At 44.1% G+C, this 25,783-nt stretch overlaps 1 protein-coding gene across 11 annotated transcripts in view; it reads left to right on the top strand.

Annotated features, from left to right (window-relative positions):
• The window catches only part of BCAS3 (BCAS3, microtubule associated cell migration factor), a 318,264-nt gene that overhangs the window by 137,630 nt on the left and 154,851 nt on the right, over positions 1-25,783 (top strand). For 10 of the 11 annotated variants that reach the window (XM_027698677.1, XM_027698675.1, XM_027698676.1 and 7 more), the window contains one exon: positions 1,197-1,294. In XM_027698677.1, coding sequence (XP_027554478.1) covers positions 1,197-1,294 — 98 coding nt within the window. Of the gene's footprint in view, positions 1-1,196; positions 1,295-22,055; positions 22,124-25,783 lie in introns of those variants that run through there. The other variant, XM_027698682.1, reaches the window with a different exon arrangement.

The following is a 25,783-nucleotide window of genomic DNA, read 5'->3' as shown; positions in this document are numbered from 1 at the left end:
AGGTAATGGAGGCTTTTTAACCTGTTTGGGTAGGGTGAGCTTTTCCCTTTGAGAGCTCCCATGTGAGCCATGCCTTGGAAATACTCCCTTTGTGTAAGTCTCAAAAAATACTCATGTGGATCTATGTTACTAAAGGAGTGGGCAGTTACAAACGAGTCATTTCTCCTAAAGTGACAACACCTGTTTTTGAGGTGCTGGAGGCTTTTTAAGCAGCTTGGGTGGGGTGAGCACTTCTATTTGAGGTTCCATGAGAGCTCCCATCTGAGCCATTCCTTGGGAATACTCCCTTTGTGGAAGTCTCAAAAAATACTAATATGGATCTATGTTACTAAAGGAATTACAATTACAAATGAGTCTTTTCTCCTAAAATTACCAAAAAAAATGGTGCTGTTGGGAAGGTAATGGAGGCTTTTTAAGCAGTTTGGATGGGGTGAGCTTTTCCCCTTTGAGGTTCCATGAGAGCTCCCATCTGAGCCATTCCTTGGGAATGCTCCCTTTGTGGAAGTCTCAAAAAATACTTATGTGGATCTATGTTACTAAAGGAGTGGGCAGTTACAAACAAGTCATTTCTCCTAAAGTGACAACACCTGCTGTTGAGGAGGTGCTGGAGGCTTTTTAAGCAATTTGGATGGGGTGAGCACTTCCATTTGAGGCTCCCTGAGAGCTCCGGTCTGAGCTATACTTTGGGAAGACTCCCTTTGTGTAAGTCTCAAAAAATACTAATATGGATCTATGTTACAAAAAGAATGAACAATTACAAATGAGGCTTTTTAACCTGTTTGGGTAGGGTGAGCTTCTCCATTTGAGACCCCCTGAGACCTCCCATATGAGCCATGCCTTGGGAATACTTCCTTTGTGTAAATCCCCAAAAAAGGAGTGGGCAGTTACAAACGAGTCATTTCTCCTAAAGTGACAACACCTGCTGTTGAGGAGGTGCTGGAGGCTTTTTAAGCAGCTTGGGTGGGGTGAGCACTTCCATTTGAGGCTCCCTGAGAGCTCCCATCCAAGACACACCTCGGGAACACTCCCTTTGTGTAAGTCTCGGTCCTTCTCCAGATCTCAGGAGAAGGGAAACCAAAGTTTTCAACAGCTTCAAACACATTTTGAAACAAACAGTCCATGGTTGATGGTTCCAGCTGGTTGAGGGCTGGGATCAGGCCTGGCTGTGCCCGGAGGTGACCGTGTGTGTCCTGCAGGATCCAGCCGGTGCGCTCGGAGCCCGTCAGCATGCCGGGGTCACCGCGGCCCGCCGCCGACCGCAGAGGGGTCTCCACGGTCATCGATGCTACTTCAGGTAGGAACACCTCCATTTCTGGTTTTCTATAGTGTTCATCAACCTACTGGTTTTTTTCTCTGGTAAATGTTCACTAACCATTGCCACAGACTTGAGGGGTATCGTGTTTTTCAATCAATGTTCATCGACCTGCTGGTTTTTTCCTCTGGTAAATGTTCACTAACCATTGCCACAGGCTTGAGGGGTATCGTGATTTTCAGCTGCACACCGGGGTAAGTGCTGTTATACAAATACTCACTGAGTGCTGCCATAATGAGGATTTGTTGTTTTGAGTTTTTTTCCCCCCTCTTACCACTCAACTGTGAAGTCGCAGCCTTGTGGTAAGATCTGGACACACTGTTTACGTGAGGTTTAACACGAGCTCTAGAATGCTAAAATCTGCCTAAACTAAAAAGCAGAACATTTACAAATACTAACACTGAACTGCTTTTATTAATGAATGCCCGAAGCAGAGAATATTACAGTTCCATCTCATTTATAAAAGAGCTTTCATTGAAATGTAATCATAAATGTAATTGATTTCTGTGAACAGTCGGGACAACAGGAGAGTTTATCTGATGTTTGTGTAATAGGCACATTTTCACTGCTCTGCTCTGAAGGAGTGTGTAAATTTAATACCACAGTGGTTATGTTAATATCAACAGAGTAATATATGTACTATAAAGTTCTCTTTTTCCCCTCAGTGGTGGGGTGTAGCCTGTCTAAAGAAACAAGGGCAGCAGAGCTTTATGTTCCAGTGCAGCTGTGCAGCGTCTGAGGGTCCACACAGCAGGATTTTGTCAAATAAAATCTCTCACAAGTAGAATTATTAAACACACAGCATTAGTCAAACAGTCAAGTCAGAGAGGATTTTAATCTTTAGCGATTTGAAAATCCCTGGAGGCTGCTGATTGGATTGAGGTTAAACTGTAAAGAGAGACTGTAACACGTAGAGAAACGGGGTTCTGAAGGGTGGTTTAAAGAGAGTTAAAATAAAAGCTCCTGTTTCAGACTCTGCTATTGATATAAATGCTGAGTCCAAGCCACTGCATTGTTTGCCAAATGAATTTATTTGGGTATTACAGGGTATTTCTTATATGTGTTTATAACTGAGTTTGATAATAACCACATTTACTTTGGATATTGAGAATTGTCATTATAAATTCCATTTTCAAATATTTAAAAGTCGTTAAAGTAATTCACATTGAGCTTAGACAAACATCTGATGCTGGTTGTTTAAGGGGAATTTTGTTTCTTTTACTACAAGACAGAGTAATTTTGAAAATAATTGTTTGATACAGGAGAGAACATTGATGCATCCATTATGATTTTTTTTTCTGGACTGGTTCATCTATGCCTGTTAGCCCTGAAAGGTTACAAGTTTGAATCACAGGAGTGCATTTATCTGTGTTTGTGACACTGGAGATTCAGAGTGATTAATGGCAGAGCTGTTCCTCACTATCAGCTGGTACAGAAAGAGATATCAGGATTATCAGGGTGGGGAATTTTCCCTCTCGTGTAGGGGCAGTGCCTTTACCTGTGGCAAGGATGTGTAATAATTCTGGAATATGACCATTCTGAAACTGTTATTCCACCTCCAGTAGAAGCAATGAACACTTGTACCTCTTCCATGCTAAACAACTTTTCCTGAGGTGTGGGTGGGGCTTTAATATGAACTGGCCCATGTGAACATGATGAAGCTCCATTTTTAATGCCTTTAACATGTGTGTCCATATTACAGTTGCCACAGTCCATTGTATAAGTTTTTAGGACACTGAAGATATATTTACTGTACAGCAGTGACTCAGTTTTGTTGTAGCACCTCATAAGTTTCTTATAAACAATACATGGGTTTTGTTAGGGACATGCTGATGGCAGGGATTTATTTACTTCACTGCCAGACAGGTTGGATTGGAATTGACTTTTGATTCTGGGGCTTTACCATCTATTTTCAGTTTTTGTTTTGCCTGAGCTCTCTCCTTTCCCATGCAGAAATTAGTGCAAATATTACATTATGTGTGATGGTGCAGGGCTGTGAATTCTGCTACAGAGTAAAGGAGACACAAGAAAAAAACATACACTGTGTTCTGAGATTTCAAGGTGTTCTTGTACCAGGGCCCAGCAAAGTAGAGTATTTTATGCTCATTTTCTTCTCTTCCCATCTCTGAGATGTGCAGAAAATGACACTGAGCTCAGCTCTGGATGTGAAGGTTTTATTTTAAACACTGCTCATGCACACCATTGCATTTTGGTGCTGCAATTATTCCCATTTCCTGCTGTTCCCAGGGCGTGCCCCCAGTGGCTGAGGTTCTTTATGGAAAATACATTTCTAGGTTTGAAGGATTTTTTTTTAAGTAGGTCATAAATTTTTCCTGCCTGAGCTGACCCAGGAAGTGATTCTTCAGCTCTGACCTGTGATTTGAGCCCATTGCACTTTATGAAGATGCTTATCTGGAGGTTTCATTGCCTGTTGCTTGGAGATACAACCCATGTGGCGCCTCTGCTTATCTGACTCATCACTTCTTCTTCCTAGCAAAAGATTTCAAGTACATGTTTATCATCTCCCATTATCCTCCTGCCATTCTTGATGGCTTCCTTCCTTCTCCCCCCCCCGTTGGTGACAACTCTGTTGTTGCATTTAATAAGAAATTTATGTGCCTTTTTTTTAATCATGATTTTTACGTCTGTAAAACTATGCTTGTACTTATGACAATCAGGTAATTTTCAAAAATCTGCCTTTAAGAAGTATGTCATGGGTTTTAGATTTCCTTACAAAACTAATGCTGTTATCAATAAGGAAATTTGGCAGTGCTGTTTTCAACTTGGATGGTTGTTTTTATAACCATTCCTTGGATAAATTTAAAAAAAACAACTATATTTCAATATGGCAGGTTAACTCAAAATTCTCCCGAGATATTCTTCTCTGGTTCATTTTTTTTAAAATCAATCTTGAAGGGAAGTTTGCAAAGCTGCAGTCACCTAAAGCTACTGGACATTTGTCCCTCAGTGCACACATTTCAGTCGTGTGCATCGTGGAGAGAATATACCCTGAAGGATTAAACACGCTGTAATTCCAGCTGCTGTTCCAGATTGCCAGTTGGAGATGTTAAAGGGACAACACTGAGTTTAAATCTGTATAAAGCAGGAAGCTTTTACTGATAATGCAGCAGGAGAGCCAGTGCTGTGCAGGCAGTAGCTGCTGACTGTGTGTCAGGAGTGTCCGTGTGTCCGTCCTTCCCAAAGTGTGCTCAGGCTGCTGCTCTGGCTGTGACACAGCTGGGGTGAGTCTTAGTAAGTCAGGTTGTATTTAAGACTTTAAGGTTTTTCTTTCATCTCTGGTGTCTAATAAAGGGCCCCGTGTGCAGGAGATGCTGCAGCTGAAGGTCACACCCTTTCCACACCCAAACCAACCCACCCTGCACCACAATTTGTGGTGTGACCAGAAAAAAATCGGTGCTGAATGACCTGTCCTGTGTTTCAGAAAACCACCCTGCAAGCAGGATTTGGAAATCTTGCATTACAGGTGTGCATTGAATGCTCTTCCTTTTTTTTTGCTGTGCATTAGATCTGATTTTGGGCCAGCTGAGCAGAGCTACAGGATAGGGGGGACTAATCTAGAAAATATGAGCATAAGCCAGACATGCAGTTGAGTATTTCCAGGCACCTTTCTGGATTTTCATGCTGTAGCCTGTGGAGGAGTGATGCACATCATATGTGTTCCATACCTGAACAATCAAACCTGATAGAGCTCCATGAATAATCCATAATACAGAAATTAAGGGTGTAGGGAGGCTGGGATACCTGTACAGACAACTCTGAGTGTTCAGAGCTAGAAAACCCCCAGGGAAAAGGGTTTGCAGCAGTTCCTGAGCACAGTGAATTTGCTCACACAGCTGCACTGAGTGTGTTGGGCAAGTGTTGCCCTCAAACTGCAGCACATGTGTGGGCTCAGGTGTGCTCAGTGAGTCAGCCCTGCTCAGCTCAGGGAAGTGGCTGCATTTGTGTGTATGAAAAGTCATGTTTATTCCCTCACACAAAGAGGTTTTGGACACCCAACAGCCAAATGATTTGGTTGCATCATTGGTGGCGTAGGAGAACGTTGACAAAGAAGTTGTCTGATCTCTTTTTTTTTTTTTTTTTGCATCAACCTTTTCCTGCTTGGAGGAGATCATAGAATAAAATCTTTGTTTCTCTCTTGCTTGGGACCAAAGCAGAAGTTAGAGTGGGAAGGATTTTAATGAATGGTATTATTTAATGAACAAAATTAAATTTGTAGGAGAAAAAGATCCTGAGGATTTTTTTTTCCCCTCTTTGATTGTGTGTGGGGTGGGGGGCACCTTAATGTTCTCATCTGAAACCTGGCTGTGCTTCTTAGGGAGGCACATAATTTTTTAATGAAGCTTGTTTATTACTGTTGTATGAAACTCTGACAACACTAAGCTCTCTTCTGGTTACTTCAATCAATGCCCACTTAAAATCAGCTTGTAATTTAGTACTTCCCTTTCTTTTGTGTGCGACTGGCTGGTCATGGGCAGATAACTCTGTGCCTGCAGAGGGTTTAATGAACAGGAGGATTGACTTGGGTTCTGTGGGGGAGGGATTTGGCCTCCCCTCCCTCCCTCCCTGCTGCCTGTGAACCCCTTTCATTGTTCAGCCCCACACCTGGGAGACAGGGACCACGGGACAAATCCTTACTGTCCAGCAGTGCTCTCTCTTCCCTTGGAATTTAATCAACACTTGTGCTGTCACACCTTAAACCAGCCGAGCTCTTTTCTGTTGTCTGCACAATCAAATATTCATTGCCCAGCCCTGCACACCACAAAGTGCTGCCTGGCAGCAGCACAGCTCAGCTATTCAGGTAGTAAAGATGTGTGAATGCAGCTGGCAGATGAAGTCACCGACATTACCAATTCCCAGGCTGTCCTTCCTGCCACAGGCAATCACTGGCAGGCCTGGGCCGTGCCTGGTTTCCCATCCCAGGCTCTGGAAGGGCCCGGGAATGTCACGGATGCTTGAGCTGCTGTGCTTGAGTGGAGCTGGAGGGTCCTTGTTGCAGAGGGATGAAATCAATAGGGGCTGAGTCCTTGACCTCAACCTGTAATTACCTGGCTGGGATAAAGGTGGGGCAGGTAGAGATTGCTGTCAGTATAATGCTGAGCTTTGAAGCCCAGGGAGAGGTTTGGCCCTTGGTCTGTTCCTCACAGCAATTGAGAGGTTTTAATAATGGGCAGAGAACAAGCTGCTGTTAGAGGCCATCACCTGTTCAGCAACACAAAAATGTACCCAGCACTGCTTGGTTTGGATTTCTGCATCCCCTCAGCTTAAAGTTAAGTGAGTTCAAGTTGTGGCTCTTTCCTGGAATAACTCCTGTGCCAATTCTGTTAATGCATCTATTTAAAATGTTTATTATGTTACTTATTTGCATAAGTTTATGCATTATTCCTTGACTAGGGACAGCCTGTGGGATATATCAGGTATCTGTGTTTCCTCAGTGCACACTCACATGTGCTCCTGCTCTCTCCATCCTGCTCATCTGCCTTGCTGAGTGTGTGTGTGCACGAGCTGCATAATGCAAAATTCTGGTACTTAGAATGTTTTCAACTTGATTTATTTCATCTAATTTGAGAAAATGTTATCTGATGATTTTTGAAGAGAGCCTTAAGACAGAAGTGACTTCAACAGGCTCCAGGATGCCAAAGCAGTGTACATGATTACATCCAGAAACAGCTATGCCCTATAGACTGGGGAGAGATGTGAGGAGAAATTAAAATGACCTGACACTACTGACTGGGCACTTGCTGCTGGATCATTGCCTGGGCTGGGAAAAGACTCAGCTGCAGGGAGACATGGAGTAGCATTAATGTCTTGAAACACCAGTGGGTGTTTTCTCCAGGCAGGAGAAGTACAGTGGAGAGAGGACAAGCACGGGAGCAGTGACTGAAAGGCAGCAGAATCGTTATATACTGATTTAATTTCCCTCTCTGTGGTGGTTGTGGGTGGTTTAGTCGGTTCTGGAGGTGGGAGCTCACTCTGCACAGCACAGTGTAGTGATGGGGGGGGGCTGTTACCCTGCCAGGGGCAGAGGAGGCTCTTATTCCTCATCCAGTTTGCCTTTGGGGCAGCTGAGGAGGCTCCCAGTAACTGAAGCAGTTCATCCCTTTGAGGGTGGTTGTGCTCCAACACACGAGTGTGTATCAGCTTAAAAAAATAGTGCAACATGCAATTAACTTCACTGATGGAAGTGAAAATCAAAACTCAATGATTTCTAGCTGTTGCTGCCTTGAGTTGAGTTTGATTTTTAAGCAATTCAAGTTCCTCAAGGTGCTTAATCCCCCAAGGCTGGTCACCTCGTTCAGCTGGCCAATAATGGGATTTTTGGCCCGGCAGTTCTCGATGAAAGCCGAGCTGTGACCTGACCAGCATCACAACCAAACACAAGGGAACGGGGTTTTTCTTCCCCTTACCCGAAGATAAGTTGCAGTGGGGCCTCCAGGGGCCACGATAATGGTCACTGGCACAGTCCTGCTGCTCCCAGACAGTTGTTCTCGTGTCACACAACCCGCTCGGCGCGTGTTCCGCGGGCCATTAATGCAGCCACTGCAGTGTCTCATCCCTCAAGTGCTGGGAACTGACTTCCAGTTGGGGAAGCCACCTTCAGCTCACATAATGGTTTGTCAGCTGAAAAACAGCAGCAGGTCCAGCCCAGAAGTGCCTTGGGTTTATTTATGGGGGGAAAAAAATAAATCTTAATATCCTGGGTGTTTTGCACATCACTAATTCACACTCATTCCTAATATGATATTGTCTTATGTGCCCCTTAATTATCTGTCATTAGCAGTTGTTAATGTTGTGTGTAGGTAGCTTTAAAGCTCTGGGTAAGTGGAAAGTGTTGATTCTAATCATATCTGACACCACAATCTTCTGTGGAGCAACACATGAGCTGAGATTCCCGACGGGCTCCTGTAGGATACAATATTTATTATAGCTTGAGATCTAAGAGCTCCCAGCTACTGTTAAACTTACAAGAGATCCAGAAACCTCAGTGTCTGTACTTGTGTTTTTAGAGATTGCACAGAAATAACACACCGTGTGGTATTTGTTCATTGACATTTCTGCTCTTTTCCTGCAGTGCTTAAAGGGAGCGTTTTGCAAATCTTTATATTTTTATAAGCCTGTAATAGATTCTAAGCTCATCTATTAATCTGGACTGCTTGAAGTGGCTTTAAAACAGTATTCTTTGTGCATGTTAAAAGGGGGGTATTTGAACATCCATCTGCAAGTGAATTTTAGAGTTGCTGTTGTTTCGGGGCAAGCTTTCGTTTATAAGCAGTTTTCCCAGTTTAGAATAGGGAAATTCTTATTGAGTGATTTCACTAAATTAGGCTTTATGTTTTGGAGTATTTTTGAAGTATTTGCTCAACATTTTGCTAAGCAATGTCTGCTAGTTCCTTAGTGAACACTAATTTCTTAGTATTTCCTCATACTACAGATAATATATTGTTTTGTGGGCAACATTTTGTTCTTTAATGATGAAACATTTGGTAGTTAATATTTCCAGAGCCACAAAAACTTGTTGCTTTATAAGCCACCATAGATTTAATATCTGATTTTTTGAGTTTGTCTGGCCCAGTTGTGGTGGAAAGACTTTACCTGGATCTTTACTGACATAGCTTTAAACAAGAGCATCACTCCTTACACATGGGTTTTTTTTTTTACTGTAATATCAGCAAATGTACCTATTTTCACCATTGTGAATCCAAAATTAGTGGGTTTTAGCAATTGCCCTTTGGGGTGTGATAAGGATGAGCGAGCACAAGTGTGAGTTTAGGTGTATGACACACAAAACTGAGCTATTTGGGTTGATAGATCCTGACTAATCTGTTTTAAGGTGGAGTTTGCTTGGAGGGTGTCACAATCACAGCCTCCTCACCCCAGCTTCTTGCTGAAATAAGGATGTTCTCTGCTGGAAGTAAATATTTATATGGAAGTTGAAATATGGCCTGTTGGTACTTACTTGTGTATATATTTTATTGCCTCGGTGACGTAAGGGGCGAAGAAACACATGGAAAATATTTTGTTTTCCTTAATTATCCACTGCTGTGGGAAACCCATTGGCTTGGAGTCGTGGCTCCTCCCCTGCCTTGGACTCCATCCCTGGCATCATCCCAGCCAGTTTTTAATAGTGCTTTATCTGCTGCTTGCACTGCTTTTAACTTTCACTTTTTATTGCAACCCGAGCTAAATTGGGTGCTGGTTACAACTCCAGCTCTGGGTTCAGAGCTCCAAAGAGCCAGAGCTGGTGCCAGCAAGTGTTTGCTGTGGAGAGCAACCGGAATGTGGGATGAGCCGGGAAGGGGAGTGTGGGGTGAGAGGAGCCCCTGTTGGTCACCATCCTCCTCCTCAGCCAGCTCTCATGTGCAAGTGGGTCCTGGCAGTGCCTCCTGCCAGGCTCTGACTCCTGAGCACCTCTGGGGACATCCCACTTGGGACTCACCTCCTTCCAAAAGGAAAGTGGAATCTTGGAATGCGGAGCACGGGAAGCCAGTTATTCCATGTGCATAAACCTGCTGGTGCTGCTCCCCTTGGGAAGGTGAAAACAAGCAGGTCACAGTCTTAAATGACAGAGAACAGGCTTGGGATTATCAACATCCTTAGCAGGGATTTCTCCAGGTGAGAGGTGCTCTGGGAGCACCGAGGCCGGTGCCGTGCAGGGAACGGGCCTGTAAGATGGAGCAGGATCAGGGAAAAGCAAAAGGTGGTGCTATGACTAACATATGTCTTTTTCTGGAGTTTGGCCACAGCTTTAAGGCCTCCGAGTGGATTCCTGGGGCCTTCATCTCCTATCCCATCCCAAAACTGACACGAAAGCCTTTCCAAATCTGTTTTATAGGCTGTGTGTCTGTAATAGTCCGATCAAAAATCCCATGTCCCCAGGTCAGGTGGGGTGCAGGCCCTCTCGTCTCCTGAAATCCTAGGCTTGCTGAGTCTTTCTTCCCTGATATTTCCCTGCAGCAACAGCGGGCAACCATTTGTGCCTCGTGTGTGCCGGGTGTGCCGTGTGGGAGAGCCCACGGGGGCTCCGGCACAGCTGCTCTCCCTGGAGCTCACATCTGCTCGCAGGAGCGGGCGTTTGTCCCAGGCACAGCTGGCCCTGGCTCTGCACGACCCACCTGGATTGCTGGAGAGCTCATGGAATTCGTGAGGCTTTGGCACCGGGGCCGGAGCTCGCTGGGGAGCCCCGGGTTGGGTTGGAGTGTTTGGTTTTGGTGTCTCCGTCATTTCCTCTGCTCCAGGTTATGGTGAATTTGATGGGAGAAAAGTGGCACAGGAACTGGGATCTTTCTAATTTGTGGCCTCTTTTAGGACACTACAAATAGTCCTGATTGTGCCCCTCTACTGCCTAATTTTGCCTTGATAGGAAAAAGCAGGAGAAGCCACTGTTGCAGTCAGAACCTTGCCAGCTCCTTGCAATTCCCATTCACTGAATTCCCATTAATTGAAAAAGTAGCTCTTCAGACTTTCACCTCTCTTATTTACAGCAGGAATGCTGAGCAAACCTCTGTGTGCTCTGCTGTTTGCCCATCACTTAAAATGTATTTTAAAAGCCAACATAATGTCCTCAAAACTTACTTGTGATTGAATGTCAGATGTAGTAAATGGCCATGGAACATCTGCAGAGTTTTTTGTGTTGCTGGTGGATTTTTTTTTCTTTTTTAAGAATCAGAAAGTTGCCATGAAAGAATTCGGAAAAGAAAAGGAATACTCCGGTGTTAATCTTTTGTTTTTGGTGTTCCTATTTAAGCTCTAAAATCCACCCAAAATAAACCCAAAGCAGCACACAGTATGCAGTGAAACACTTACAGGGACACGACATTTTTACCACTGAAGTTCGATAAAAAATTCACTGTATCATAAGTGAACCATTTCCCCCTTGATTTGTGTCCAAAATATGAGGAGAAACCTTGCAGCTGCATGTTGCATTTTACAAAAGAACATATGCATGCATTTAAATCATTTACATTTCATCTTTGCTTTCTCTTATTTTTAACCCATATCATGGTGAGTGACAGCGTGTTTGGAAAAGCGAGGCTGAAAGCAAAGTTTAAACTTTGATGCCCAGAAAACTGAACTGCAAGAAGGGCTTCACCGTTTCATTATTTTATTTCAAAGTTTTGGCTCGTGCCTTTTCCTTTCTCTCCAGTGAAACGTGTGACTGAAACTTTGGGAATCTGGCTGCAGTTGGTCTGTGCTGGTCCTGCAGATCCATCCTTGGGAGGATGCACAGCCATGTGCTTAAAGGTGCTCTGGCTCAGTGAGACCATTAATTAATTGGTGATCATTAGGGGGTATCAAATATTCCTTGTGCTATAAAACTGGTTTTGCTGGGGGTGAGGAGGGGGAGGTGGAGGGGCACCAGCTCTGCCTGGTGCACTCCCTTGCCATGACTGTTCTTCAGCACTTCCCTTCTCTGTGTCAAACTGGCCACTTTTAACTCACCTGCTTTTATAGCAGGGGTCGACAAAGAATTTGGGTCGTGGGTGTGGTGTTTTGTTTAGTGCCATCAACAGGGCAGTGCTCCCCCTTGGCTCTGTGTGTGAACAAATAAAATTCAGCTTTATTGGCCTAGTTATGGCCTTTTAATAACCCTTCAGTGGCACATTGTGCAAGCCGTGAAGTGCTAACGTGCGCTCTGCCGCGATGGAACGTGACGGGAGGACACGGATCCGTCCGAGGGGTGGCAGGTGAGGGGGTGCAGGAGCCCACCCTCCCTTTTCCAGGGGGATCTGGGCTCCCAAGAGTAGCAGAAGAGCAGCAGAGGTACCCAAATGATGCTGGGGAGAAAGGTTTGTCACCTTCCCCTCATCCCTGGCTGTCTGTAAATGTAGATTTGACTCAGATATTTCCACGTGCCTGTGAGATTCAGAGCTCAAAATGCACAGTGACTTTATCCCTGAGAGCTTGCAGAAATTTTTCCAACCTTCCAGACTTTGTAAGAGCTAAACCCAGTGTTCTTCATTTATTTTGCCAGTAAAGATTGACTCATAATTGAGGATATCACGTGGAGGACCTGTTACTTATTTGTCCATCCATCCTTCCATGTTTAAAACCAAGTCGAGAACCTAATGAGGTTACAAAAATATTGCTGATCCTGAAGCAAATACAGTTGGAGAACATATGCTTTGGTTTTACATTTCTGCCTCTAAAAGGTGACATGTCCCGTGTTTGTCATTTAATTTAACATTCTATATATTTTTAAACGGCTGTATGATTTGAAGTCTCCAGATGCCGGGCTTTGTGCTAAACGAGGTTGACAGTTCAGTGATGTGGAAGGCCATTATCTCACCTTTGTGCTTCTAAACTGTAGCCACTTGCCTTTGCCTGCTCAGAATGCATTTGCTGCCTTGCAGCCCAGGAATTTTTAACACCTATTGAAAGCATTAATTAACTGTGCCATGCTGATGAGCACTCGAGGTGAAAAGCGGGAACTGATGCTGCCCTTCCAGTTTGTACTGCGGGTGCAGTAGATGACTGATGAATTCCAGTGGCAAAAGCTGACTGGGATGCTCTATAGTCTCCAATTTCACAATTAACAACATTAGTTAGTCATTTAGTACAGAGGTGATATGTGTAGTGTGTCAGCAGGAAGGGAGTGGAAGGTGATCGTTGGATGATCCCTATAACCCAGAATCCTGGAATGCTTTGGGTTGAAGGGACCTTAAAGCCCATCCAGTTCCACCCCCTGCCATGGGCAGGGACACCTTCCACTATCCCAGGTTGCTCCAACCTGGCCTTGGACACTTCCAGGGATGGGGCAGCCACAGCTTCTCTGGGAATTCTATTCCAGCACCTCACCACCCTCACATGGAAGAATTTCTTCCTAATATCCAGTCTAAATCTGCTCTGGCAGTGTGAAGCCTTTCCCCCTTGTCCTGTCACTCCAAGCCCTTGTCTCTCTCCATCTTTCTTGTCAGCTCCCTTCAGTTCATGTGGAATTCCAAACCACACCATGGGAAAGACCACTGGATTTTTATACACTCGGTAGGAGCATTTCCCTAAATGCTGTGGTCACTCACATTGACTAATGAATCCTAAAGGAATATGATTTGATGGAAAAAAGTGATTTAAAGATAAAACAGTGGCGTTGCAGAGGTTTATCTCGAGGTCGATTTGCTCAGAAATGTTACTCCCGTTTTTCAGCAGATTTGGTGATATTGTATGTTCTCTCCTGATGTTTAGTCATCAGTGGAAGGGATTTGTGTATTTCCACAGTCTTTGTTAACATAAAACCACCAACACAATGTCTTAGCAGCCAAGAATGCAAGCTTGAAAAACAAAGTTCCATCCTGATGCTTGTGGACTGATATAACCCCGTTCCCGTAAACTGAAATCCCTTTAAGAATGTAGAAGTTCCATATGGTTTGTCCTTTCAAAGGGGAAATTGGTTCCATTTCTGCAGATTATCGTGGTGTCCTTTCAGAGGACAAGGAGTCCCTGGAGAAATCCAACCCCCACATTCCCCAGGCACACTGGAGCTGCTCCCGAGCTGGGCTGGCCCCTGATGATGCCATGGAGGTGCTTCTGTCCACGTCCCATCCCTCTTGTGTGCCTGGAACGTGAGGCCATGTCTTGATAAACAGCTCTAAATGGCTCTATCCATAAACCAATAAACCAAAATTCAGGCTTTTGTATCCCATTACCGCCGCCCTGAGTCAGCAGGTCTCTCAGAGAATCATTTTTCTCCAAACTTGGAAAACGGATAATCATTACTTGGACTGTTAAAGTTCAGTAATACAAGAATAAGTCATAAATATGTCACTTGTATCTTAAAAGCTAACTGGCTAGAAACTCTCCCTCCTGTCTGATCAGGCCTCCAGTGCCTTTGATCACCATTTTCTCCTCTTTCCCAGCACCACAGCGAACCTCTTAGTTTTCCACGTTTTCCTCTGCCTCTGTGACAGTGTTCTGCTGCAGATTACAGCTGTGCTCAGGCACCATAAGGTTTATATGATTAGTCAGCATTTGGTTTCCATATATAGCAAAAAGTACGTCTGGAGAAAATATTCTTGTACATATTTCCAGGCAATAGGATCAAAGCCCTCTGTAGGTTCTCAGTTTTAATTTATCTCTCCTTGCTTGCTGTCTGAGGAACATCAAACAGAGCCCGTGGTTGCGGGAGGGAAGGGAGGGAGCCCTTTGCTGCAGAGCTTTGGGAGCACCCTTCATCCCAGCCAGCTCCAAATCCTACCCTTTCTTCCTCCCTGTTGCCCAGCTGTGGACTTTGGGGTTTGTGCCCACGTGTTTCTGCCCAGGTGTGCCTCCTTTTCTTGAATTTTTGCCTCCTTGATCCCCAGTTCTCCGTCAGTCCCAGTTGCAGCTTCTGGGCCTGTCTCCCTCCTTTGTCACAGTGTTTGCTGTAGTTCTTGATCCCTGTGTTGGCTCCTCTTCTGCCGTGATGTGCACAGTTCATCCTCTTCCAACTCAGGAATGCTTGTTCCCATCTCATCTTTGGGGTTTTCTGGTAAATTCCTCCAACTTCTCTTCATACCCTTAATGTCTCTCAGTATTTGCCCAGAGCAGCTGTGGCTGCCCCATCCCTGGAAGGGTCCAAGGCCAGGTTGGATGTGGCTTGGAGCAACTTGGGCTAGTGGAAGGTGTCCCTGCCCACGGCAGGGGTGGAATGAGATGGTTTTTAAGATGCCTTCCCACTCAAACCAATCTGTCATTCAGTGATTTGCTTCTCCCCAAGAAGGCCTTTCTTCAGGTGTCATCTCCCCAAACTGAAGCTCTGATATCTACCAAAAATATGCAAACTAACTTCCATTTGTGTCCATGTGAGGAATCCCCTGTGCAGGTGGATATTATTGGATTAGGTGCTGTATTTATGTCATCTCAATTAGATTTTATTTTATTTTTTTTTTGGAGCTTTCATTAGATTCTTACAGCAACAGTTTGTAAACTTTGATACTTTTGCAGCGTGGAGACAGCCAGAGGTGACTGTCATTAAGTGAGTAAGCAGGATACTTTAATCACACAAATCCTAGAACATTTTCATAGGAGGAAGTTTTCTGAGCTATTAGTGAGTGTAGCAAGCCAAGAGATCCGAGACCTTTTTTACATCACATTTTTAGAAAGGCCTTTTTTTCCTCCCGATAGAAGATCTGCATTAAAAAAAAAATATATATAATTAGCTTGATTTCAGTCATCTACTCAACATTTCTGAGGCACTTGCCAAACGATCCCAGGTGTGGGATTGCAGCAGGTAATTTCCTGCGCGGAATTTGTGCGGATGATTTTCTGTGTCGGGAGATGATATCGGCTCACCTGGCCCCTGAGCCACAGAGAAATCCTTTGTTTATTCATTTAGTAGGCAGATTAACCCTAATGAATATGGGCTTCCTGGAAACAGATACAGGGGACAATGGCGGGGTGAGGAGCCGGGGAGAAACGGGGCAAATTCCCTTTTCTTTCTTCACTTGGAAATAATGGTGGCTTTCAGGGGGCAGGGTGTTTTAAAACCCGAAAGGAACGTGAAATATGTCGGCCAGAAATTCTTGATTTTTTCGAACAAAATCTTTTCTTTTGTGGTTCAAAGAGGTGCTGGGGCTTCCTTAGTGTGTCGGGTACAATTGTGCCCTGTTGAACCTGTTGGAATGTTTTGTCCTGTCAAAAAGTAGGATAAAGTGGACATCTGAGATGTTGCACTGAATAGCACTTAAATCCTAAAACTGGAGGACCTCAGTGTGTGTTTTACGTGGTTACTCCAGTGTTTTGTGGAATATAGGGGTGGTTTTTAATAATTATTACACTGAATTTAGGGTTCATAACATAATCTGCCTTTGAAATAGTTCATACATTGTCCTAGACAACCACAGAAAAGCACGAGAGTCTTGATGGCTTAAATAATTTTGTTCCATTTCTTTTTATTTCATGGGAATAAAGCTGTGGAAAGGTGTGTTAAGGAGTGTGTTGGATTTCTGTTGCCTGAGTAGCTGTGCTGGACAGGGAGGCATCGTCCACACAGGGTTAGGCTGCACATCTGACTTGATTTTCAGTCTTGGGGCGGCACAGAAAAGCTTCCAGAAGCATTTCAAACAGCACAATTCCTTGTGTTCCTGTTGTGTGATGTCTGCAAGTGTTCTGCACGAGGCTCCTGAAAGGCTGCACCATTACATTGATTTAAATAAACGAGGAGTAATTTCTCAGCTGTTGTTGACGTGACATTGGACTATTGTTCGTAACACAATGTGGGAATCTGCCTGGAAAAGTAGTGGAGTTGAATCCCAAAGCCCCGAGAAGCAGAGGGAAAAGAGGGTCATTGACTTCAGGGACATAAATCAGGCTGGCCGTGGTGTTACAGGCAGGTTCACTGCAGTATCACTCAGCCTGTGTTTGAACAGCATGAATAAATTAACTTATTCGAGCTCAAAGAGGGAATAATGTCATGGTGAATTAAGATGTGTGTATGTTAGTAATTATGTATTTTTTAATGCATACACACGTTAGATGGTATTTGAAATTAGGAGAAAGCAGTCTGCTAGCTGAGAGCTCTGCTGTGAGCTACCAGTCAAAGTGTAGACATGAGTACAATGAATGATTTTGCTGCATTTGAGAGAAGAACAATTTCTTGCATTTTTATGTGACTGGTACTCGAGATACATTATTCCCAAGGCATGGATGTGTAGACACAGATGTGAAAATCTCTTAACTTCCAACCAAACTTTTCCAGATCTTATCACTATAATTTATCCTCTACTCTCTGTGGACTAGAAAAATGTCTTCTTACACATAACTTTATACATTGGAGGGAAAGGAAAGTTCTGTTCTACCACATGGTGAGTGTTGAAGATCGGATACTGTTGGCTTTGACACGCTGACTTTTGTAGTTGCCTGTAAAAACTCTAGAGTTTCAGAAGGGAAGTGAAAAAACAGAATCCACCTTTTCCACAAAGAAGAAAAGTTTCCATTGTTCCTCAATTCCATCACTGAAAGTACAAGTGGGCAGGAGCAGATAATTTTCTGGAGGTGAACATCTCTACGTGGGTACGTGTGTGTGTGTGCATCGGGCAGCAGCAAATCACAAAGGAATATGTTTGCTTTGTATGGAGATTGTTTTATCCTTCTTAAAGCTACTATTTATATAACCTTTAACCAAACAGAGAGTAGCCAAAGTATTTCTGAGAGGGAGAACTGCTTTTCTGGCCGGGGTGGGGGCAACAGCTCCATCCCCTCCCCTCGCGCCGGGCGGGAACTCACCACGTTGACACGCGGACAATTTGCCAGAGATTATTTCCCCCCCCTTCCTTTGCACGTGAAAGCTCCAAACAGATCCATGTCACATTAGGTGTCATTAAAATAGAGCTTGTGATAACTAAATAATAAATTTAGTGGTACCTAATTACTTTCAGGAGATGTTGACACAGTTGCTGGAGACGACTGTCGCGGGGAGCCTTTGGAAGGAGCAGAGACTGTCTGTGCTAGAGGGAGGTTTTTTTCCCCTTTTAGTGGAAACCAAAGGACAACAGTCATTATACGATTCTGTACTTTAAGTATTTTCATAATCCAACATAAATTGGCCCACCCAAGGATTATGTCTGTCTTATAAGGATGTGTTTATATAGTCATTGGGTGAAAGATTGCAGAAGTTGAACCGCTAGTTTTGAAAGTCGAGCCAGACCAGGAAAAATCAGGATACAATTTGGCACTTATGGAGACTAAATGATTTCCTTTTTAGCTGCTGATTTCTACTGGGAAATGTATCCTTGGACTGAAAATTGCATCCGGAAAAATGTTTATGTAGTGTTTTTCAAATGACTGATTATTCCTCTAACCTTTAACACGCACTGTGTGTGATTTTCTTCCTTATTAACTCTTTCACAACCAAAGGAACGATTTCCTTCACTGTAAATAAAATTAAGTACACATTTCAATTCATGTAGTATTTTAATGCTGTAGCAACACAGCAAAAGACAAGCTGGGGATTTTGTTGAGTCAGTAACACAGGGAAATCCAGCTCATCTTGAGTCAGACTCTCCTGGAAGAGGAATATCCTGCCTGGACAGTGAGGCAGGCAGAGCACATGAACTTTTTATCCTGATTACTGCAGAGAAGGAGAACAAAAATGTTTCTAACATACCATTAGATGCAGTTTTCTGCCAACCAGGGGAGATTTCCCCAAGGCATGTGGCTGAGGTAGAGGGACCGTGCTGCCAACTACTGGCTATTACTTGCTGCTGAATATAGTGAATTATTTCATTGTGGGCTCAGGGTTTGTCTGCAGGGGAATTGATTAGTGCAGCTAGAACAGGACCAGGAGTTTTAGAGAGATCCACAGATGCTCTGTCTGGAGCTAAAATGTTTTTCAGTGGTGGTGTTCTCACATAAAGTCATACCATAATTCACTGTAATCACATCATCAGTATCCTGGTGTAGAACAGCCACACCGGGTGTCTTTCCTTGCATCCAGAATGTTCTGGATGCGGGGTGGGAGTTGGGTTTCAGAGCAGCAGCCTGACCTTGCTCCCCTTGGCTGAGGCGCCCGTGTAAACACGGCAGGGTGGGACTGAGCCACGTCTTTAAAAGGCATCTCAAGTGGTCCTGCATGGAGTGGATCCCACGCTGACAAATGGGGCTGGAACCAGAGCTTCCATTTTGGCAGAGCTGTCTGTAAATTATGGTTGGTGTTTTCCTGCGTAGAAACACGCCGAAATTTAAGATGAATCCGTTGGGTTTCTGTAAAACGTATCACCCAGCCCATCAAAAGTCTATAAAAATCACTTGAGTGGAAAAGGTGACAGAGCACAGCAAGGACAGTCTGATGATTTCAATTAGTCCTGATGGTCTGGTCCAGAAGGACAGGTCTGTGTCCTGCGAGGGGAAGCAGAGTTGGAAAGAAATGGAATTCCAGCCCTGCCAATCCTGATGGACTCATGCAAAGACGTCCAGTGCTCCTCAGCTCCCCGGGGCCCCGCAGCGTTCGTGCTCCACGGGGGGATCTGTCTGTCCTTCTGGCATCAGCTGGGGATTAGCTGCTGAAAAACAAAGGCTGAGATTCCTTGTGGCAGCAGCGTGGGTCATTCTTGGCGTGGTGGGATGAGGGGAAGTGCCTGGCAGCTGCTGCTCTCTTTCATCTCTTCTCCCAACTCTTTTTGATCGTTTTCTGCTGCGAAGTTTTGGGTTTGTGTTTATAAGCAAAGAGAGGATGCAGCCCTGCTTACCTCAGATAGCTTTTCCCAGGAGCAGCAATTCCCAGGCAGTGATTCCCAGGCAGTCTCGTGCGTTTGAGGCCGTAATGGGTTTAGGAAATTCGTAGAATGTTAACAGTCAAACAGCTTTTAACCACCTATGGATGGAGTGAAATTTGGCAGATGACAGAAGAACCTCAGGTTTTATTTCTGAAGTCTAAATGGCTTGTCAGCCGTGCAGAGCCCCTTGAATTTATGAGATCTGAATGTTGGGGTTTGGGATTTATTTATTTTTTTTTATTTTCACGTGGAACCCAGCAGAGTCTCTGACGGAAACTGTTGACCCTTCTTTGTGCCGTTCCTTTACTGTCTCGTCAAACATCTGGAAAACAGCATGTTTGCAGTCATTTCACAACATAATTTTGCATTTACATCATGTGTTATCTGGTAAAAGTTTTCTTGTTTTTTCAAGGGGGGGGGAGGGAAGTAAAAAAAAGAAGGGGCAGAGAGAAATCAGCGAGTCGAAGGCTGCCGCAAGGTCAAGTGGTGACGGTGGGCGCTGCCTGCACCAAACATGTGTCGAGCTCCGAAAAGCTGAGGCAGTTCCCAAAAATTTGGTAACCATTAGAGTACTTCCTAAGTCAGTTCCGGATGTCAGGCCCGGGCTGGAGGGGGGGAAGGGGCAGGGATTGAGCCTGGCAGCCGAGGAGGCCGAGCTGCACATCACGCAAGGCCGAGCGAGACAGGAAAGGGCTGTTTGGGGAGAGGATCAGGAGCTCAGCAGAGGAGCTGTGAACTCTCCCCGCGACCCGGGGCAGGGAGAGCCACCTGAGGGCTCGGGGATAAGAAAGGAAATTAAAGGATCATTTAAGTGGAGTGGGACCAGACAACTTAAATGACGATTTTCATCTCGGGGAAGGGAACGCCGGAGCATATTGAATTCTTTGAAGTAACGGAGCGCGGCTGATGGAGAGAATATTTTTGTTACATTCCACGCTCTGGTTTAGCAGCTCCTCCAATATAACCCATCTCTAACTCTCCTAAGCCACCTATTTGTGGCACTCAAAAGTGCTATGGACTTTAGAGCAGAGTTTAGACTAAAGCTATAGACTTTAGAGCAGAGTTTATCAACTGAATGCTCTGATCTGAAATTAGCTACCTAGATAACTTCTAAAATCCAAATGAGTTTTAATCAGTAAGCATGATGAGCAGATTATTTACTTCTATTTTGATTCCACAGTAAATATTTTTGTGTTGCTCACGGTAACCCCTGTAATTGTAATAAACCTGAGCCTCAGACTCTCCAGAAGTTCACGATGAGTTCATAGCAAAGATTGTCTCTTGCTTCCCCTCCCTTCAGGATCAAACCTTTGGGCAGAAGCTGCTCCATCCCAGTGCTGCTCTCTGCTGCTTTGGGAGTAGTTTGGCAGAGGTCAGGCACGAGGTCCTGCCACTCCAGGTCCTGAGGAAGCCTCTTAATACCCTGACAGAGACCCTCTGCTAATGGGGCACTTGCAAAGAGGCAAAATCTGCTGCTGCTAAAGCACAGGACCTTCATCTTGTCTTAAATTAAGTCAGTGCTAAACCCAGAATCCCAAACTAGCAGTGTCTGAGGCTCAGAATCTGACTTGACTATGGCTGTACCTCCCACCAGGGAAATAGCAGTGAAGCACATGCTAGACCTCAAAATTTGGGCCATGTAGAAGCATTTTCACGTGCCTTCCTTCACCTCCCAGCTCTGGCTGAATCCATTCTGCAGTTTATATGGCCCAAAGCTTCAAGGAAAGGGAAGCAGGCAATGGTAAATAGCTCTGGTTTGTTGGTTTAGGATGGTAAAAGGTTTTTCTACAGCAATGCTGAATTTCAGTGCTGGAATCACCTTGCTGAGGGATGTGATTCCTGGGACCTTCCTGAGCTTTGGAAGTAGCAACAGTGGAAGATTATTCCTTTCCTGTGATCTTGCCATGTATGACCATAATCACTTTATCTCCATGGGCCAGGTTTCCAGGTACCATAGAGATGAGTCTTAACAGGGGGGAAAAAAAAACCTGTGGCTGGCTGCAATTGTGGTTTTGGAAAAGCTTGCTCCGGGATTTTTGTGTAACAGCTGTTGGATGGGAGGATGCTTAGGTTGCTGATTTGGGTGCCAACGCTCCGTAGGGTTATTTCAGTGGTACTGGCTCCCACTGTGGGGAAAGGCAGGAGGGCCTGGGTGTGCATTCAGCTTTTTTCTGTGATGTGTTTGGCAAGAACTGATGCAGACTTGGGAATTTGGACGATTTTAAGGAATAATAACAACTGCAGAAACATTAATTGTTTCTGCAGTTGGAGGATCAGGCAGTAGTTTTAAAGGTATCACATGGAGGGAATTGGGCCTGAGCACAGACAACCTGTGCTGATATTTTCCTTTGAGATGACATCTGTTTGGTTGTGTTTATAAATAACCTTTGAAAACAGGAGAAATGGACAAAATACTTTCTTCCTCCATTGCAGTGATACAGGAGGTGTCTTTGGAATGTGTTATCTTCTATCCATTTCCCCTTCCTCCTCCTCTCCGGTTTCATTGTACACTGATTTTTTTTCCCCTCTACAAATTGCAGGACAGCAGCACGAGGTGTCCATTACCAAGTTTGTTTCCCTGAATGCTTTCTAGCAGGAGCAATACACTGAATTAGTGGAACCAAGCTCAAGGGTGAGAGCACGGCCCCTCTTTATCAATAAAGTCCCTTTATCCAGTGAGAACAATCCGCGTGCGAGAGGCTTTTAAATAATATCTCCGAGTGCGAGTCCTGCCGAGCCTGGAAGGTAGAGATGGTTCACTGGGTTGTTATTTTGATGTAGGCCGTTCTTCCTTGAGGCCACCGAGCCTTCAGGTTCCTCCAAGCCTTTAGTGGTCTGCACTCCTCTGTTATTCTTTCCCTGAGAGTGCTGATTAGTGACTTGCGGTGTGGACGCTGATTTATCGCAGCCGAGAGCTGCCCCTTGGGGGCTGAGCAGAAACACTCACGAAGGAGCCCTGATTAAAAAGAGTGGTAATGAAGACAAATGTTTCGGAGGGAGTCAAGAGCAAACCAGGCCTTGGCATTCCCACTGCTCCTCTGAGCTTTTGGAGAGGAGGTAACAGTGGCCAAAGGAAATATTTCCCCCTTGTTGTTTATTTCTCATGGCACTGGAAAAATTTTTCTTTTCCTCCTGGGTGTTCTAACTCTCACTTGTTAACTGCTTTTCATGCAGGGTTGCAATTAACCCTTGGCAGATACTTACCATGTTCCCTTTATATTCACTCTATACATAAAGAAGTTTTTATGTTTTGACCTGTTAACCATTTTAAGATTCTTTAAACTTGACAGTTTCATCTAATTTCTCACGTCATTAAATCGTACTTTATTTTCCAACAGTCCATTCACAGGAGGTTTGGTGTTTGTTTGATATCTTTAATCATCTTTTTTTCCGCACTGCCCTTTTTAATAAGGGAAAAAGAACAACAAAAAGCAATGCTCACAACCAGGTTTTAAATCACAGAGAGGTCAGAAAGTTCCTATCTAGTGTTGGACGTGTAACCAGAGACAGATCTCAAAAGCACATTGGTAGGTTCTGGATGGTCTGACACTTGTGTTAACTAGGAATTCAAAACACAGATAAATGGAATGGTTTCACCCTATTGTAGTTTTGGGTTTGTTGTTTGTTTTTTTTCATTCTGTGGGTTTTTCATTTTTAAAGATCACCTCTTCCAGATGTTAGAGAGGACAGTCCCAGCACAGCCCCCCTGGATACTCCACTGCTGCCAGCACAGTGTGGCCTCTTCATCCCTTCTTTCTGAGCTGTTATTATCCAAAGCAAGAGGCAAAACTGAAAGGAAAGTGCTGTTGGGAAACTGTACTATGATCCCATGTCCCAGAGGGGGAAATCTGATGCCCAGCCCAGAGATGGGCACACTGGTGAATGTGTTCCCAGTGCCATCCTGGCAGTCCTTGTTCCCCTCCTTTGGGAATGAAGTGGAAAGCTGGACACTTCCTGATCAGGGAGAATTTCTGGATGGCCCTTTGCATTCAGTGAGAATTTCAGGGTATTTTCCAAATGTTAATTAACTTTCTCATGAGATTTTTAGCTCGTGCTTTGCTTTAGAACAACATTCTGACCTATCCTGCAGGAAGGTTCTTCTTCCTAAAATAGTGTGATAAAGAAACAGTTCATCCCAGAGAAAAGCAGGGAGCAGGGTTTTCTCTGATTGACTGGCCTCGTTCATGATGCACCCAAAAGGTCAAAGACTGTTTTGAGAAAGTATTTTAAAGGATGGGTCTGTGTTTTCTCTCTGTCTGGGAAGCTACTTACAACTTCCATAGTGGTTCTTGCAGCTTTAAATAAACCCACTGTACATCTAAGGCAGCTATTTAATCAGTCTTACACTGATTCTAATTCTAGTACTTCCCAAGTATTAGAATTATAAACATTGTCCAGCATTAGGTTTGCAAAAGAAAACAAAAATTGAGGTTCCTTAATATCATTTTGTCAAAGTGAATTATTTTGTGTGGTAGTGCCATAGAATGAAGCAGGATTGGGGACCTTGCACTTCATGATGGGTGAAAGGTTGTGGTTTGATGGCAGGTTTTTAAACTTTTCTTTAAACTTTATCTAATCACTCAGCTACTCTGAAAATCCATATGACCTGGCTGAGGAGTCTCAAAGGCTTGTGAAATTTTAGAAGTGGCTTTTGGAAGTTATTTTTTTGAAGGCGCCACTTGGGTTTTAGTTCCATGTGAGCTACTCTACGTTTACTCCACAATTGCCCAGGATTCAGGAAAGGCTGATTACTTGTTTCTAAGTGAAAAGTCATGTGAGTTGTGGTTTTTTTGATGTGAGAAATGGAGTGTACAGGGGAGCTCCGTCTCGTTAGTAACAGTGTCTGGGCCATTAAGAGATCGCAGCAACTGGTGGAAGCTCGGTGGCACCAGCCTTTGTCTCTGAGCCACTGCACTGGTCCGAATTTTGGAAGTTTTTAGGCTTAAATCTGATTAACTTGTGGGTGTTGGAGAGCTAGTTTGAGGCTGGCATTGCTGCACTAGTCAGCTTGCATCACCATCAGCTGCCCACTAATTATCAGGAAATTTATAGCTGCATTAGGTAAATGTCACTTCACTGCAGTGGCCTGGAATAAGAGCGTTTTCTGCTCTGAATTAGCACCATGGGCACGTCTCAGTGAGGGGCTACCCAAGCAAGAGAAGGGCTTGATTTATGCACAGGCATATTAGGGTTCTAAGAAAGGGTAGCTGAGAGATGTTGTGTTGCTTTTTTGAACCGTGACATCTCCCCCGCCGTAAAATGTGTGTTTGTTTATTCATTAGGGCGTAATCACATGGAGAGTGTTTAAAAAGAATTTGCTAATTCCAGAGTGGAGCTGCATTCAGCACCGTGAGGTTCTGGGTGTGCACGAGCTTCAGAGGGATAATCCAGAGCAAGGACAGCTTGGTCTGTGCTCCTTTTGGTGACATTCAGTGTCAGGCAGTGTGATACTCCTGCAAATCTAAACAACTGTTCTCCAATGTTGCAGAATTAAATAATATCCCCTGGATTCTTATTTCTGAGTTGCTCAGTAGAGCAGTAGCCTCTTGGACTGGGATTTTGGGCACATAGTCTTTAAGCACCAAGTCAAGTTGTCCATTCTGAAGCACACAAACCTCCCTTGGAAAAAGCTGAAGGGTCTCAGAACCCTAAAGGCTCAAGATAAAAGAAACCTGAACATTAAAAATACATATATATACATAAAAAACCCCACCTTCCTTTTTAATGCACTGGAAATAAGGTCCCCAACTCTTCCCAAAAGACCAGTGTAGAATTCATGGTGCTTTAGAAAGATGCCAGAGCATCTGAGGAGTTGCCACTATGAATTCTTCATAAATACCAGGGTGAGTGATGGCTGCTCTTCTGTGAGTGACATCTCAGCAGTTCCAACACACTGGAAAAATAGAAGGCCACTTAAGAAATGCTGGCTAAATTCTACACAAACTTACCCTCTCCATCTGTTTTAAGGAACTGAATAGCTTCAGTGGTCCTCTTGCATTTTTCTACCATCAAATCAACTGCAAACTTCTGAAAATTTGCTTTCTAAATAAAATCACATGTGCTTCAGCTGGGCCTGGTGTAAATATTTCAGATAACTTCCAAAGTGATGATTTTTAGACAACTATATAAAGAGAATCTTTGAACTTTCCTTTTCAGTGTTGTTTGGTTGCCCACTTTATAATAAATAACATGCAAGTGGAGAGAAGAGCCTGGAATTACGGTTATTTCATATTGGTTTGAGGTGTCCTCCCAAAACACTTCTCCAGCT

The sequence above is a fragment of the Neopelma chrysocephalum genome, unplaced genomic scaffold (assembly GCF_003984885.1).
Source record: "Neopelma chrysocephalum unplaced genomic scaffold, ASM398488v2 Primary Assembly neopelma1_132, whole genome shotgun sequence".
NCBI lineage: Eukaryota > Metazoa > Chordata > Aves > Passeriformes > Pipridae > Neopelma > Neopelma chrysocephalum.
The sequence above is the reverse complement of the archived record's forward strand: the minus strand, read 5'-3'. Positions and strand labels throughout refer to the sequence as shown.